The following is a 19,019-nucleotide window of genomic DNA, read 5'->3' on the forward strand; positions in this document are numbered from 1 at the left end:
CCTGTAGCAGGCATGATTATAATCAAATCTCAGTTTCATGTAGGACAGTGGTGATATGATTTTGATTTGTCGTGTTATGGCAGGTATATCAACATCTTGAAAATGCATTCACACGTTTTATCAGCATGATCAGTTTCCTCGGGCAACTTTTTAAAAAAATTCTTCAAGCCTGGCGGGAACCTCACTTGGAATACAGGAAGGGCCCAGTCTAAAATTAGAGGGGCGTTGTGCTATCATGTTTTTAGCACTGCTTAGTTCAGTTATCATGCAATGTGTTCCTAATGATTTACATATTATTTTCAACAGAAAACAAAGGAGATGTTCAGATGGGCATAAAGTCTCTGTGATGATAAATGGAGATTAGTATGTATTCTTTTTGGCATGGAGGGATTTCAGTCCCTACATGCTTATGGCAGTGTCCATTCTGTGTTACCAAATACAGTTTGTATTACCAAAAATAGTAACAAACTAAACAAACTAAATGGTTTTATTAAATTTAGTAACTGAAGTATGTACATCCACATGCCTGTCATGTCAGTTTCATTTGTCAAGAGAGGCAAGTCAGATTTATGTAAATGAGGAGATCTAATAGTAGTCATTTCCTGTGGATTTTATTCCATCCACTAGCGGTAGTGCTTCATGCAATATGATAAAAAATGATTTTAAAAGGAAATCACACTTTCCTAAATAATACATCAAATGTTAATATTGTAAATTCTTGTGAAATAAATTTGTAAAAAAATAAGTTTTTTCGAGAAAAGTGACCATAAATAGCAATATTGCTGGAGTTATGCTCTTCCTTCTGATCCTATGTAAATTAGTATCACTTCAGCACTTGTCACTATTCTCAGTACTTTGATGTTTCTTGCCCTCTGCTTATAATGAATATAGCAACAAAGAATATAGACATAATGGTCATTATGTCATCAATTGTATTGCCTGCACAAGTGTTAAGGGTTCTTATGGTCGTTGACAGTTTGGGAAAAATGAAGTAGCAATTTCAAGACCTTGAAAGTTTGGGAAAATCGAGCAGATTACCCTGAGGTCTTTAAAAGTCTTTGAAAATTGAAATAAACCCAAAAATTTTAATTTCTTTCCATAATCAGAAATAAAATTGGCCATGGTTGTTAGATTTGGATGTAGTTGAGTTTTCCTGGTTTCTTTCTTTTGATTAATTATAGTTTGAGTGTCATCATTAAACAATAGTGTAGTATTTTGCATTCATTCTTTTCTCATATAACATCACTTGTTTCCAAACTGTTAGTGAAAGTAGGTTTTGGAAATCTATATTTGTGGTCTTTGAAAGTTTGGGAAAAGTCTTTGAATTTATCATTCAGAATTCTGTATTAACCCTGATGTCTTTTAATTTGGTTTCTCACAAGTTCTTTGAAAGTTATAGAGGATAGGAAAGTGACTGAGAATGCAAAGGTCAAGGTCAGTTAGAATATTTAATTTCTGGAATTGTGAAAGGCTCAAATTTTTTATTCCTCCATTAAATGATACTGCAGATCTGCCAACCCTTATGATTTTGCCCCAAGTCTTACGAAAATTAACCGTAATATAGAAACTTATCGCATAAAAGCAAAAATTACAGAAAAATGATCGTTGCAGACAAATTCTGATAATTGGTTCATCCATGTTTGGTTTGGATCTGTGTTTCATATTGTAAGTAGTGGAATTAGACAGAGAACCAGACTAACTTTACAGCAGCATCTGAGACGCTTCAAACTCCTATTTTTTTCATGAGATGCATCTGTATGATCAAACTGTTGATTATAGAAATATTTATAATTTTAAAAAATTGCATTTAGCAAGTGATGCATGTTTACGATGAAAGGGAAAATAAGCCTTTTGGAAAGTGCTAACACTCAACTCAGAAGAATAAAAAGGAAAATTCATATTCTTGTGAGTAAAAGCAGGAAGGGACACAGTTATGTTTATTGGACGTCACGTGTCAATTTGAGCATGTCTCATGGCAAGAGATATGATTGCCATCGTCATGTGCAATGGAAAAAGAATTTCCACGAATTACGCCAAGTTGAGAGGTAACAACAGGCCATTGAGCTGCATAGGGTTTGGAACTACAGTTTGTGCAACTGTACTAGTGGTAAATAAAATATAAGTTCACTTTCCAAACTTTTCAGCTGAACATAATGTTTATCGTTGATGCATATTTTGAATTATGTTTTCCAGCAATACAATAGCAGTTTATGATATTTTGTTAAGCGTTACTGAAAACTGGTTAAACTTAGGGCAAAAAAAATCAATTGCCTTGTTGAGACTAACTCGTTAGGGTTGGCAGGTCTGATACTGGGGCTTTTATTTTTCCATCAGCTGCAGTGAATGCAAAGATTTGTTTTAAAGCTTGTTTTGAAATGCATCAACAATACATTTTATTATGGACGTAATGTGAAAATGTGCTTCTTGCAATATTTTGTTCTCACTCTAACAGGTATGAAAGCTGTGACTTTGGCTGGAAGGATAGGGACAAGAAGGAAGAAATGACAGAGGATAAAGCTTGGTATCTTATTGTAAGAGACCAAGAGAAGAAACCAGTGGCCTTTATTCATTTTCGATTTGATATAGAAATAGATGTGGAGGTAGTATATTGGTGAGTAAATGCAAGCATTTTGTAAGAGAATTTGTTTGATTTTTTTATACCTCGTGGTTGTCAGAACCAAAATTGACTTGATTTGTTCAATAAAAATACTTTTTTTGAAGTCATGAATATGTCCACTTTTGATAATACCACACTTCAGCCATAAAAATACTCTATAGATTAGTGTGTATTTCTGGATTACCCATCTGTGGATTGTTTATTAGCCAAATTGTGTTTGATTCCTGTTTGCTCTTATGTGTACTGTCAGTACAACAGAAATGTGTATAACAATACATTTGTGAAGAAGCATATAGGTGTAGGAATAAGTGATTTTGGAAAATAAGTATTTTAATCAGTATTTATTAGAATTCTCATTCAGTTACTCAGATGTAGTTTATTTATTTACTTACTTTGTAAACATTTCTTTTGATAATAAGAAATTAACGTTTTTTAATCTTTTTGTGAATCTTTGCCTGTTTTGAAAGAATATTAAAAATGATATATTGACTATTGTGTAAATGAACACTTTTATTTCAGTTACGAGATACAGCTGATAGAAGGTGTGCGTAGAAAAGGTCTTGGGAAATTTTTGATGCAGATACTTGAACTAATGGCATACAAGTAAGTACATGCTTAGACTGGGTAATATGCTAATGAACTAATGACATACAAGTAAGTACATGCTTAGACTGGGTAATATGCTAATGAACTAATGGCATACAAGTAAGTACATGCTTAGATTGGGTAATATGCTAATGAACTAATGGCATACAAGTAAGTACATGCTTAGACTGGATAATAGCTAATGAACTAATGGCATACAAGTAAGTACATGCTTAGACTGGATAATAGCTAATGAACTAATGGCATACAAGTAAGTACATGCTTAGACTGGGTAAAAGCTATTGAACTAATGGCAAAGAAGCAAGTACATGCTTAGACTGGGTAATAGCTAATGAACTAATGGCATACAAGTAAGTACATGCTTAGACTGGGTAATATGCTAATGAACTAATGGCATACAAGTAAGTACATGCTTAGACTGGGTAATATGCTAATGAACTAATGGCATACAAGTAAGTACATGCTTAGACTTGGTAATATGCTAATGAACTAATGGCATACAAGTAAGTACATGCTTAGACTGGGTAATATGCTAATGAACTAATGGCATACAAGTAAGTACATGCTTAGACTGGGTAATAGCTAATGAACTAATGGCATAGAATTAAGTACATGCTTAGACTGGGTATGATGCTTTTAAACTATTGGCATAGAAGTGAGTTTGGGACGGGTGCATAGAAGTAAGTACATGCTTAAAGATGCTAATGAACTAATGGCATAGAAATAAGTTCATACTTAAAGATGCTAATGAACTAATGGCATAGAAGTAAGTACATGCTTAAAAATGCTAATGAACTATTGGCATAGAAGTAAGTACATGCTTAAAAATGCTAATGAACTAATGGCATAGAAGTAAGTACATGCTTAGACTCCTTAAAATGCTAATGAACCAATGGCATGCAATTAAGTGGAGGCTTAGAGTGGGGTGAGATGCATTGGAATGAATGGTGTATAAGTGGAGACTTAAGAATAGGTAAGGTGCTGTTGAACTAGAGTAGAACCTTTCTTGAAAGGCCATACTTTTTGCCAAACATGGTCTCTCAAGGTATTTAGTCTCTCATTATAGGTTATAACACTATATAATCAAATCAGTTTGTGCTTTGAGAACCTGGTCTCTTGAGACAGGTGGTCTCATAGCAGTAGTCTTTCAAGACAGGTTGTACTGTATTGACTTCAATGAGATAGGTTTAGAGTGGGTAAGATATAAATAAACTCATGATTTGATTTTTTTTATGACCCTTGTGATACTTATGGAATGGGCATATAAATGTTGCCCTTTTCTCCATCCTATCTTATTCCCATTGCTAATTTCATTTCTGCTCACTTTTGAAGGACTTCGTTGATTGAAACCAAATTAACTATGATGCTTTACATCAGGTAACAATAAATATTATCAGGCAAGGTATATGCACCATGTCATATGAAAATCCACCCACTGTAATACAATTTACAATACAGTCAGCAACATGTATATATTTGTATGATTGTAAAGAGGATGGAGAAACTATTTAATTAAATATTTGTATTGCAAACATACCTTCAGGTTATTTCGCACGTTTTTTTTAAAAAGGCACACCCACAAGCAGTGAGTTAAAATCATTAAAAGTACACTCTCAACCCTATTACTGATAAATACCAGATGAACTAATGGAAATGACAGTTGAAAGGCAAATAGCAAGATGAAATATGTAAAAATTCAGTCAGTATAAAAGTGGACTGATGACGCTGCCTTACGGCCCAATTACTCAGAATTTCCTAGCAGGTGTCCATTCAGAGCATGTTCTCAGTGGACTCTAACTCTTAGCAGCTATGGCTTGAACATTAATCTAAAACCTAACTGACAGAAGTTTTTTCTGCATAAAAAATGCCCCACAAGGCCTACATTTTATTTACAGTACCTTCATGCTCATACAAGCTTAAAAATGTTGATATGTTAATGATATCATTGTAATGTTTTGCTGTTTTTTTGGGGGGGATTCATATACTCTTTGTACTTGGAATGCCCTTCATGGAACCTACATTAAACAGATTTTGAGTTAAAGGAAGTAGAACAGTCTGTTAAAGATTTTACATTTATAATCCATATTAGAAGAAAAAAGTAATATACATTTTGAAGTTTCAGATTATGCCCAAATCCCTTGTAAATTTTGTCTTCACTAATTTTAGCTCTTCTGAAAATCGAGTTATTGCTAATCCTTCTGAATGGGTGGGCATGTCAGCATGAGGTTTTCTCTAAAAGATTGTGTATATAAATGTCTAGTTTGTCCTTAATTAAATTGATTGCTGATATGATATCCAATATGGCCACCATGGCTGTCATCTTGAAATCTTGTTATTGCAACTCCTTTTGAATGGAAAGTCACATGAACACTGGGTTTTCACCAGAAGTCTTGTTAGGATGTCTTCTTGGTCCCAAATGACCTTCAAAATATGGCTATTAAATCTAGTTACCACTAATCCTTCTAGATGGTCATATAGATATGGGGTTTTCACCAAAACACTTGCTTATAATATCTTGTTGGACCTAAATTAAAGTGGTTATGATCTGACATCCAGTGTATGGTGGCTATCTTGAAAATCTTGTTATTGCTACTGAGAGTCATGTCGACATTGGGTTTTCACCAGAAGACTTTTTGTGATATCTACTTGGCTTTATATTAAAATGGTGCTGATCTTGCCATCAGTATAGCTGCCATGGCAGCCATTTTGAAAATATAGTTATTGACACTTCTGTATGGATGGTCATATTGATGTGTAATTTTCACCGAACACTTTTTATGATGCTTCATTAGTCCTAAATACAAATGGTGCTGATATGACATCCAGTAAGGTCACCAAAGCCGTCAGCTTGTAAATAAAAGACTTCTTCTGATGTCAGGTTGGCTCAAAATGAAAATGGTACTGATCCAATGTGATTAAACATTTCATTTTGTTATAGAAATTGCACCCTATATCAGCTGACTTTAACATTCCTCAGCTACTTTCTCTATCCAAACAAATGGATCTTAAAAAGCACAACCACTTGCTTGTTCCTCGATATATTCCAATAAGGAAACTACTGTAGTATCATCAGGTTTTGTGGGGGACCAATTTTCGTGGTTTTTGTTGTTGCACCAAACCAGGAATTTAAATCCCCAGTGAAAAATGAGTCATGTTTGGATGATGACCCACCCACCCCACCCAACCCCGTTTTCTTAGTGTTTTGTTCCTAGAGATTAACACAGCTTCTAGTATTTGGTAAATCAAGGTCAATACTGTAATCTGGCAATTCAATATTAGCTTTTACATGTGTTTATTTTATTTTTTATTTTAACCTTTTGAAACAAGAATTATAAATCATTTTATATTGTTTCAATGCACATGTTCGATAAGGTATCAGATAGCTGTAATTTTACACTCACTGCCTTAAATCGATATGTGAGGTAAGTAAAGATAGAGAGAAAATAGAGAAAATCATAAGGTGTTCAAACAATAGTAATACTGAAAATGAAAGAAAATAATGATACAAAATAACAGTATATGAAAATTAAATTTAATACTTATTCAATTAGATCGTTCATTCGAGTACAACTGTTGTTGAAACATTTAAATCCTTCTGAAAGCGCTTTAAATTTTTTCCCTGCATTTTTAATCCAAAAGAAGAACAATCTCGTAAAATGCTATAGCTATTTCAAGAAACACTATTATTAATGAACACTATGTATATACACTAATTACAGCAGAGTATTATAGCTCACACTTCACAAATGTTTGGACAAAGCCATTATATCAAAAGTAGGCGCCAGCACTGTGTTCGCAGTTTATGATGGGTTAGGAACCGGGGGGGGGGGGACTAAGTTGAATTTTACCACTCTTAAGCCACTGTGTTTATGCCATGATCGTCAGAAAGTATTGAGGGTGCAACTTGATGGACAGTGGTTTAAGTAAGAGATCATTCGTATATACTTTAATCGATTGGTGTAGTGTTGTTGGCTGCATCAGGTTCCTTTGATGTTGAGCACTCAAATGAAAACATGGCAAAAGTGATTAATCTTGACAGGTGTTTTATTTGTGCTCATAGAGAAGGAAATATTGTTTTAGTGTTTTAGTTTTAGTGTTGTTGGCTGCATCGGCTTTGACTGATGTTATTTACTTGGTTGAAAACATTGTGTAAATATTCAACTTGCCAGGTCTTTGATTTGTGCTCATACTGATAGTATTGTTTAAAACATTAAAGTGCCGTTTGCATCAGCATAGTTTTATTCTTTTTGTATTCTTTATTTTGGGTATTTGTAGAGGTTAAACCATGAAATTAAATACCTACAAATATGCCAACTTTGAGAGGCAAAATCAGGAATTTTAGTACCCACGAAAATGCCTCTTTTGTTTTACAAAACCACAAAAATTGAGACCAACAAAAATAAATGATACTACAGTATGTGAAATATTTTTGAAAACTGAGCTTCCACTTTGATGCTGTGGGGAACATCTACACAGCACTCCTTGCTATGGTATTAAGATGTCAATTCTTCCCCCCCCCCCTCCATGCACACATTCATTCATATCAGGTTGACATGTTATGTAGTAGGATTAGATCTACCATTTTATAATGATCTAGTAGTTCTTAATCCATGCCATTTTGTTGACAGATACCATATGTAATTACTTTTAATGTACTGCAAGCTGCACAGACCCAGATCTGACGATGAATATTGCGCCAGCAGATCTGGGTCTGTGTAGTTTGTTAGGAGTATTAAGTTGAACAAACAACCTATACTCTGGTATGCAGGCACATTATACTATGTCAGATAAGGATCTTTGTTGTCTGCAGTTTGACTCGATTTATAAATGAGCATATACCATATGAATGATCCTCTTGTATGCTAATGACAGTAATGCCAGGGCATCCTGCAGAATCAGCTGTATGTTGATGTCCATTTCCTTGTTATATCGGTAGTTTCAAGTCTGTACTGGAAATGTTTATAGAGATACTGCATTTCATTCGTCCTTGATTGGGACAGAAAAATTCAGACATTCATTGCAGTTTTAAAATTTAAAGATATACAAGTGCTTGACTGTATGGTGGAAAAGCAACCCAGTTAGAGGGTTTTTTTTATTGGCAAGTTTTAAAAAAGAACCCAAAAATACAAGCAAAAGAAAGAATGTGGCTTTTTATTTTCATATTTTAACACTTGGTAAATAAAGGATTGTCTAGCACTCTGTCTTGTTCTTATTTCAGTTTTAGTTACTTTATTGATGCCATATTGTGAAGCCCCAACTATGATTGATCTAGTCTATTTTTAGCTCTACTGGTCATAGACCAGATGACGGCCTGTTGTCTGGCATCTGCTCATTAGCACCAGATTATCACTACTCTGCCATGATGTCCATTTCGAAAATATTGTTTTGCTGTTCCAAATTAAATAGTCATATTGACATGGTATTAGCACCAAAAGATGTATAATTGGTCCTAAATGAAAATGTATAATTGGTCCTAAATGAAAATGTATAATTGGTCCTAAATGAAAATGTATAATTGGTCCTAAACGAAAATGTATAATTGGTCCAAAGTGAAAATGTATAATTGATCCTAAATGAAAATGTATAATTGGTCCTAAATGAAAATGTATAATTGGTCCTAAATGCAAATGTTTAATTGGTCCTAAATGCAAATGTTTAATTGGTCCTAAATGCAAATGTATAATTGGTCCTAAATGCAAATTTATAATTGGTTCTAAGTGAAAATGTATAATGGGTCCTAAATGAAAATGGTACCAATCTGACATCTATTTCCACCATGATGACTATCTTGAAGATTTTGATGCTTCTCATTAATGGTTATTCATAATTGTTGTCATGGGTTTTCACTACAAGACTTATGATGTCTGTTTGGTCCTAAAAGACAATGGTTATGACTTGGTCCTAAAGGACAATGGTTATGACCTGGTGACCTAGACTTTCTACTTGCATTACCAAATACAGAGGGAAAAACATTTTTTAAGACCTGATTTTCTTACACCAAAAATTCGCCCGTTGTTGGAATTTGATTTTTTTGTCTAGAGTTGAGACTTTTTGGCCTGAAATCTAAGGCAGACCAGTCTGAACTGCACACAGACAGCAGGTGAACCTTTGCGAAAAGTAGGTAAAGTTGGGGATTTGGAGTAAAAAGTGGCCAGGACAAAAAAGATGATGGGGTCCAATAAGCAACAAAAACCCCAAAAGAACTCCAACTTTTACCCTTCTGCACATGCGCAGGCAAAAGAGTGAATGAAGAATGTTTCTAACACAACTACATATCAATCTAATTGAAAATCTCTTAGAAGCAGATGTATTGGGATGTATTCAAAAGTAGCCCCTAAAATGTGTTTCCTATTAATTTCAGGTGAAAATCTAAAAAAAATTTCTAGGGGCTAATGAGTTTTAAAAATATGGCAATACTGTATATACTCCTTTACAAAATGAGACCAGCTGCAAACTGCACAGACCCAGTAAATGTAAAGTTTGTTAAGAGTAATCAGTAGAACAAACAACATGGGGCTTCATCTGCCGGAGTTTCTTGCTACAGCAGATTTGGATTTTTTGTGGCAAGCAGTTTGAGTCTACTTATAAGCAAAGTATAGATGGTATGTAGTTTTTCCGATATTACACTGATGCTGAGCTATCCTCCAAAATGGCTGGCCTTGATGGCCATCTTGAGAATCTGTATACTTCCCCTGAATGGATTGTCTTATCAACATGAGATTTTCACTGTAATATTAGCAGTATATAGCTAATTCTGAAAGAAAAGGGTATTAATCTGACATCCTGCATGACTATCATAAAAATATTGTTACTAATCAGTGTACATGAGTGACGGTATTGACATACACTTCTTGTAATATATAATTGGTTTGGAATGGAAATGGAACAGATCTAAAACCTTGCATAACCACACATTTTTGTCAAGGAGTTATAAAAATCACACATAATTGATAGAGGAGTCGAGTCCGAGATTACTCTTATTTACTTAACTGAGCTTATTAATGCAGTAACTTTTACAAATACAAGTGAGTTTTGAACCAACTTTGTAATTAAGTTGCAATCCAAGTAACAAGTTGATAGTCGGCATTCTGATATTGATTTAAAGGTCAAGGTCTCAACTTCAACTTTTAGCTTAACCAACTTGTAACCCAAACAAGCATCAATTGATTTTTGTCAAACCAATGATGGTGAATATACCTAAGAATACATTCAATGATGTGACTTAATTAAGTACTTGGGTATCTACAGGTATCTGCAAAAGTGAATTACCTAGAATCAAAAGTTTAGTACAGTGGCAACAAGAAAAAATCAAGATATTTCCTTTGTATATAAAATTATGAACTATTGACAAGATTTTACTTGCACATCAGAATTTGAAACATGTTGCATGCTGTTCCAGATTATAAGTTAATTATATCAATAACATGTTACCTGTCAGTGTTCTGGAACAAAATTACTCTCTGTATGATATGAATTAATCTCTCATACAGACTATAAGACAGACTCAGTCTGTTCTAAGTTTCTGATGAATGTACTGTAGTCCTCGTCTTTTCTGGACACATTATTCATTGCATTTTTTGCCACATCGCTCTGTACATATTTTGCTTTCAACTTGAGTCTAAATGCGAATTGGGTATTTTGATGTGGGTTTTTGTAATTGCCAGAAGCGATACCCTCAATGCATCACCTTTTTTACTTGTGATTTTTTTTTCAAGTGGTCTTAGATGCTTGCCTTTACACCACAAAAAAGTGTGTTTATGGTCACTGACCGCCAATTTCTTATTGCCAACCCTAGCACTTTTTTCCCACATGGTAAAAAAAAATTAAAAATTGATTTGTGCACCTAATTAAGCCTTTTTTGCCCAGTACTACAGTACTTAGAAGCACTTAGTACATTATATATACTAATCAATATAATAAATATAATGTTAAAACTACCTGCTTGCCTTAATTGTAAAATGAGTGCAATAGGAAACAAACATATTTTTGTCTTACAGATCCATGACATCTCACCTCAGTTTGTGTAGGTTCAAGTCTTGGCTTAGCCAGCATGGTATATAATAAAGCTTGTCGTTACCTTTCCATGGGTTGTTCTTCCTGGTCTTGTTTCCCATGTTCTTCCTCTATCAGTTATACTGACTACCATGTACAGCCTATCATGTGCTGAAATTTTTTATTGAACCCCACAAAGAACAAAAACAAAACTCCATGATTGTTATGACTACAGGTCTTGCACCACTCATTCAAGATCTTTATTGCTATGGAGATGGGTAAGTATTGTCAATACATTGCATGACCTTAGAAGTACTTGTGCATTTCAGATTCATGTTATAATGTATTATTCTTGTTTTCAGTCTTTCTTTGTGGGAACTATGTCTAAACAGGGGAGGAGGGGAATGTAGGCATAAGAAGACCCCATGAGATACATGCACCACCTGTCATTCTTGCACAAGTTGCATATGGACAGATGGGTGTCCACTTTGCTGTCTTGGTCTGACAAGGTGTAGGACCTTGCCAGTAGCTGTCATACATATTAGGGTAGGAGGTTAAAGGCCTTCCTGTGACCAGCTTTATCAGTAGCTGTCATACATATTAGGGTAGGAGGAAAAGGCCTTCCTGTGACCAGCGTTACCAGAGTTAAAAATATTTAAAAATGTATATGTGCTCATAGAGCAATCAAATTTCAGTGTGTGCACATATCTGGTTGAAATGATGTCACACCAAAACTTTCCCTGACTTTTTCAAGATGAATTATGGAGACTGGCTTGGACCAGGCTGATTAATAACATTTAAAAAGTCCCAGTTGAAGTCTACTAATTCAGCTTCTTTCTTTACAGAACTGAAATGAAGAAGGTGATGATGACAACTTTTAAGCACAATACAGATAGTGTGGATTTCTTCAGGAAAGGACTTAAGTAAGAATTGCAGTCAGTTACATTAGACAATTTTTGGGAGGTTTATAAATCCATCTTAATCTACATGGCTAAAAAAATTTGGAATGGATGAAACATCATGTCAACCATAGCAAATTTGGTGTAATCGTTATGCTTTTTTTCATTGAATTACATCTTACACTTGTCTGTATATGGATTTTGCTTTTCTGGTACATCAAAAGTATAAAAATAAAGCAACACAAAGTTGTGTTTGTCATTTATGTTATCATCCCTTTAATTCCATTCATCATAAAAATATAAGAATATTAAAAGGATTGATGCAAAAATATAGTGGAAGAGCTAAATTGTGTATCATAGATCTAAAATGTGCTTTCCTAATTTTCTGTCTGCTTTGGTGGCCTAAGTAGTTAGAGCATCAGCCTTGGATGCGGGAGGTTGCTGGTTCGAACCCCAGCAGAGTCATACCAAATACTTATATAAAGATGCTAGCATCTGCATTGCTTGGCACTCAGCATTAAGACGTTAGTGTTAGGACTGGTCAGCCTGGTGTCAAGATAATGTGACTGGATGGGTCATGATGCTACATGTCTCCAGCATTATTCTTCAGTGCTAGACATCACTATAAACTGTGACACAGCAGACATTGTAGCAATATGACTGAATTTTTTTAAAAGATATTTTAAAAATCCAAATCACATATACACACCTAATTTTCTATTTATAGCAACTGTGTATGATCCAAATGTTCAGGCTATCATGTATAGCTTTATCATGTGCTGATAATGGTATTAAACTAAACCAAACTAAACCAAACCAAGCCAAACAAATTTTATTGTGTATTACTTGCTAAATGTAGCAAGATGGAAATCCATAAATATTCAGTTTTAAGTTCACATTAGACAGTATTATAAAAACGTTCTGAGCTAAAACTCCTGACTTAGGTTCAGAATCATACATATTTAACATTGTGAGCATAAAATCAAAACTCAGTTTCAATCTTGTACATGTTTCACTCTTTGCATAATATCCAAACTTGGGTCAAATATGATTAAGTTTTACTTCTAAAATTAAAACTCAAAACGCAGGTTCATTACGTTTCACATTCTGAGCATAAAAAACCATCCACTAGTAAAATATACATGTTTCATGTTATGAGCATAAAACCAGTACTTGGGTTTGTTATCTTGCACATTGAACATAAAACCAGTACTCAGGTTTATTATCTCTTGTATGTTGCACATTGAACGTAAAACCAGTACTCAGGTTTATTATCTTGCATGCACATTGAGCATAAAACCAGTACTTGGGTTTATTATCTTGCATGTACATTGAGCATAAAACCCAACGTCAGGTTCAATATTGTACATGTTTTTAACATTTTGAACATAAACCCATATTCAGATATACTATATGTATTGCATTTTGCAACTCTTACTAGAACTCATATATATATAATATTTGGGATAATTTTCTGATCATTGCTTGTTCATGCAAAATGATGAGCTATTAGTGATAGGTGCATTGAAAATGGCCCTTCTATCAACAGTTTGCCTGGCAAGGCCTCAAAAAGAAGAACATCTATTTAGAAAAGTTAGGAGATGGGTCTTAAGGGGCCATAACTCATCTAAATAGTGACATAGAATGTTCGATCATTCAAGGTGTCCTCAGTATCGAGTATTCCTTAGTAAAGTTATGTTGCAGAGACCATAGTCAAGTCCTGCCAGGCAGTCAGGGGACATAAATCTTGTCAATGTCAGGAAATGATATAAATCACTCATTGACGGTTTTATCAGTACATGCAATTATCAGAGCTCTGCCAACTTCTTTGAGCAGGACCCTAATTTAAATTATGTCATTGGTAATCTGTTGAAAAAGTTTGTATCAAAACCTTTATAAAGCATTACTACACTAATGTTGTTGCTTGTGTATTTCCTTAGTTGTTCTACATTTTGTATTCACCCCAGTGCATTAGTTGTAAGTTCAGATGCACCAAGACCATCTTACATTAATAACTTGAAGAAAAAAAAATATACAGGTATGGCCTGCTATCTGTTGGTCTCTTGTTTCTTATCTGTCATTCATCAAAATTTTCTCAAAAACTACTTGACCAGTTTAAACCAAATTTTACAGATAGCATTCTTTCTATATAGATAATTCCAATGCACATTAAAATATGGTAGCCATTGAAAACTGTTTCAACAGCATTTTCACAAAAACAACGTTTCAAACATCTTCTGCCATCAAGGCATTTCAGGTTTAGACATATGGTGTCAATCTGCCATCCAGTATGGCCTCAGAAACCAAAAATAGCCAAAAGCATCCTTGCAACAAGGTCTTTCAAATTTGTGCTTTGTTTCAGGTACGAGGTTGATGAAATTTCCCCAGATGATCCTGTTTTTGATGAGGGTTATTGCTATTGGATTCTAAGCAAGACAATACAACCCAAGAAATCATCTGCTACAAATTCTCATGGTGCTTCTGGTACAGAGGGAAATGTAACCAATGGACACTGCCACAGTGAAGGTTGTTGCTGTTAATGAACAAGATAAACATATCAAGATTTTATCTGTATTCTAGTTGTTAATGGAAAAATGGAAATGGAGAGAGAGAGAGGGAAAGAGAGACAGAACTGAGTTGTTTTCACATGCATTATTTAATTGTCACATTCACATTTTTTTGCCAAAGCACATTAAAAAAATGACATATTTCTTTGATATTGTGGGTTGTGCCAAGACAATAATTAGAGAAAGAGTATTTGGCAGTGAGTTCTCATCCTTCCAGTTTCTTCCATAAACAATTAAGACATGCATGACAGTGGAAGTTGCAGTTTTCCAGAGTACTGATTTTCTTCAGGGAGAGATAATGAGATGCAACCACAACACAGCATCTTAGTTGAGATGGCAAAAGGATATATTTGTCAAATTTAGGGTGGATGTTTGTAATTTTGTCGTTTCACTCATTAATCTTTCCAAAATTAAAAAGATATATCATTGTATATATATCATGGATATGCATCAATACATGACAGAATTGTGCCCTTTTTTGTTTTTCTTCCACACATCAACACAAGACAGAATTGTGCCCTGTTTAGTTTTTCCTCCACACATCAACACATGACAGTATTGTGCCCTATTTAGTTTTTCCTTCACACATCAACACATGACAGTATTGTGCCCTGTTTAGTTTTTCCTCCACACATCAACACATGACAGTATTGTGCCCTGTTTAGTTTTTCCTTCACACATCAACATGACAGAATTGTGCCCTGCTTAGCTTTTCCACCACACATCAACACCAGACAGAATTGTGCCCTGCTTAGCTTTTCCACCACACAACACCAGACAGAATTGTGCCCTGCTTAGTTTTTCCACACATTAAAACATGTCAGAATTGTGCCCTGCTTAGCTTTTCCACACATTAACATGTCAGAATTGTGCCCAATTTACTTGTTCCTCCAGACATCTTCCCATACATTTTTGATAACATTAGGGTTAGAGCAAAGTAGTGTCATAAAGTTTATTTTTTGTTGTTGCTGCTTTTCTTACTTTGGATTGATGGAAATTCATTGGAACTATGGACATGAAGTTAAGATTTACTGATCACATTGAATGAATTCTTTTTGTATATACTCATAATCTAAACTGTAAAACTGCAAGTATCTCATGTAGGAGGTGTGATTTTAATTCATGAAGTTGTTCCTGACGTGTATGTTACAGAAAAGAGCAGCAGCAACTACAATTACAACAAAATTTATAGAAGTTATAGATTTTAAAATCCTAAAAATCATCATGTAGTTTCAAATATACATAATCTCACCCTACCAATTGCAAATTAAACCTAAAGGTGGCAATATGGATGTTTTACAGTTCAATCCAACAATATCCATCTAAGGAGGGGTAATCTTACATTCATTGTTAAAACCAGGACTCTTTCTTTGGATCTTCTTTATTTCTTCATTGGACAGATACTGTTATTGGAACCTGCGTTAGCAAACTCCGCAGCTGAACTCTGCATGGAGCTAGCTTTGCGATGAATGATTTCACATCTGTTGCCATAAGGATTTGCAGACTTGGAAGTAATACATGTTACACATTTCAAGCTGATAGTGATCTGTAACTTGTACTCTCACATCTCAGATGGATCATGTGACAGTGTCAAGAATGAAACAGCCATAACAATTTTACTTGTGCACCAGCAATCAGGCCCTGTACCGTAGTTAAGGAATGAGCAAGGTGGTAATTATCCGATTGTTTTAGTTACATGACTCATACGGAAAAGTTGTCCTTCAAAGGGATAAGACTTTGAACAAGGTCAAATTTTATTTTATTTAACAATAATTTTGAGAGGATGGCATGAAATGTGTGTCAGCACTGGTGCATAGCGTATTGATATGTTCTAAAATGTCTTGGGTTGAAATGACATATCAGGATCATGATGGTAAATGTCTCAGGTTGAAATGACATCATATTGGGACCATGGCTGGAGTTGAAATTACATCTCATGAGGACCTCGATGGTAAATTTCTCTGGTTGAAATGACGTCATATTGGGACCATAATTGTAAATGGCTTGGGTTGAAATGACATCAGAACAGGACCATGATGGTACATGTCTCAGGTTGAAATGACAAATAATTGGGACCATGACTGAAATGACATCAGATCGGGACCATGACTGTTAATGGCTCGGGTTGAAATGATGAGGACCATGATGTTGAAATGGCATGATATCAGGACCATGACAAAATCTTTGGTTGAAATGACATATTGGAACCATGATGGAAAATGGATACGGGGAGAATGACAGGTTATTCACCTATTGTGATTTTCAGTTAGGTACAGTTTTATGGCATCGCACTATCTTACATGCCATCCTGGTTTTGCCATTGCAATATCAGTAATCTAGAAGTTTATTCACTTCTTACAAACAGAAGTAGCAATAACACCAGTGAAATGATAGTAACAATGTTAATTGGAATGAAATTTTAAAAAATCGAGTATGTGATAAAAACATGTCATGTACTCCATAATGATATGACGAAAAAATAGTTTAATTTGAGAAAAGGAAAAATGTGTTTCAATTATGTTTCTGCATTGATTAATTTGAATTCTGAATATTCTTTCGGTTAAAAAATATTTTGTAATGGGACAGTAAATTCTTCCAGAAATTATTCATCTATACCAACATTTCACAATTTTTTCATTATTTTTGAAGAAAAATGGAGGACAGTATCAGCACTTCATTCATCGATCAATCCTATTTTCCATTCTGTATAACTTTAAAGTCATTTGAGATTAAGGACTGAAACTTGTACTTGCACATCATCAATAGAATGTGTGTTGCATACTACATTGGGGGTACTGTCTTCATGGCTCAGCATTTTGTTTCCCAGTTTATAACTTTAGAGTTGTCTGAGATGTGATGCAACTTGATATATATGTATGTTTCTGCTTTATTATATTAAAACTCTTTGAAATACATGGATGAACCAGATATACTTTTCAGATTTATGCATTTTGTGTATCAGACAAGGTATTATTTCCATGGTCATAAATGAAGAATTCTGCTATTAAACCCCATTTCTGAACTTTTGATGCTTATAAAGCTTGAGAAACAAAAAACTTTCATGATTGTGAAATTTTATGACCCCACCATGGTAGGTAGGAGACAGTACTCGGTGAATTTACTAGTTTCATCAGCCATAGCTGGTTAGAACAAATTTTTAAAAATTTGAAATTTTGAAAGAAATTTAAGGCTGTTCCATTTAAACATACATGTACCCATGGAAAGCAGTTTTCCAAAAATACATGCCAGTGTACTTTGATTTCACAGAGTTCATATTAAAGTGACAAGAAAATTCTAAACTGCATCTGTGGTTGAGTAACTCACTTTGAATGTGCCTTCCCCGTTTCCCATGTATTTTTTAATGGAACAGACTGTAACACGTTTGATTTGGATGAAGTATTTTTGCAGGAATGAATCCATACACAAGTGATGATATATATATTGATTTTATCTTTCAATGCATTTGCATTTGATTATAAAGACATGTACACAATTCAAAAATGCCATTTTCTATGTACTGTAATATATGTTTCTTGGCTATAAATTTTATTGGTTTTGCAAAATGACGTGTACATACATTAGTCAATAAACCTCAGATTGGGATGTATGGTTAATAGTTAATTTGGATGTTACATTTATGGTTTATAGCAACCTACAATTCCAAGAAAATTGATACCCCACAAATGCCAATTTTAAGTTTTGAAATTTGTGCTGTCTTGGCAGAATAATCTGTATTTACAAGAAAGAGGAAGTTGTAACATTTGTTGTTACTAATTGTAGATCTATGCACTGTGATTGTACTATAGTCAGGAATCATGGGTTAAAAACTGTCATGATGTGTTTTATGTATGTTAGTGATTAAATAAATAGGGTTTTCAAAAGCAGTATAAAATGTTCTTATTAAAAAAAAATTATATATTTTCTTCAGTATTTATTTTATAAAACTTTTCAAATTAGTCTGCATCGATGCTTATTAGTGATCGGTTCATTCATTTTGAAAGAGGGCATGGAGCTTAGCAGCGTGAACATTTTATATTACTTACATTTTTCATTTTTCAGTGTGTAGTCAATCACGGTTTAAGATTTCATTAAATATTTTCAATAAAATGAAGTGTACATTTTCTATCAAGCTTTTATCTTTTATGTCCACCTCCAATTCAATATTAGGGAAAAGGGGAGGGATTGGGAGTATGAGGCAACAGTCTTTATACTGAACTTTAATTAACAACCTGAAAATCTTAAGTCACCTGTAAGAATGCTTTTGACTTGCATGTCAGTGAGTTATTCATAATAGGTCACTTTGATGGAGTAGTAAATGGAATATTATGAACATAAAGG

At 34.2% G+C, this 19,019-nt stretch overlaps 1 protein-coding gene across 2 annotated transcripts in view; it reads left to right on the forward strand.

The window, feature by feature from the left end:
- LOC149804758 (N-alpha-acetyltransferase 40-like) overlaps positions 1–18,804 on the forward strand; it is a 34,375-nt gene extending 15,571 nt beyond the window's left edge. For both annotated transcript variants that reach the window (XM_089944039.1, XM_089944048.1), the window contains exons 6-9: positions 2,453–2,611; positions 3,137–3,220; positions 12,061–12,138; positions 14,477–18,804. In XM_089944039.1, the coding sequence (XP_089800165.1) occupies positions 2,453–2,611; positions 3,137–3,220; positions 12,061–12,138; positions 14,477–14,654 (499 nt within the window). In that variant the 3' untranslated portion in view covers positions 14,655–18,804. The remainder of the gene's footprint in view (positions 1–2,452; positions 2,612–3,136; positions 3,221–12,060; positions 12,139–14,476) is intronic.
- The last annotated feature ends 215 nt before the right edge of the window (positions 18,805–19,019 follow it).

The sequence above is a fragment of the Sinohyriopsis cumingii genome, chromosome 2 (genome assembly GCF_028554795.1).
Source record: "Sinohyriopsis cumingii isolate HCF-2022 chromosome 2, ASM2855479v2, whole genome shotgun sequence".
Taxonomy (NCBI): Eukaryota; Metazoa; Mollusca; class Bivalvia; order Unionida; family Unionidae; genus Sinohyriopsis; species Sinohyriopsis cumingii.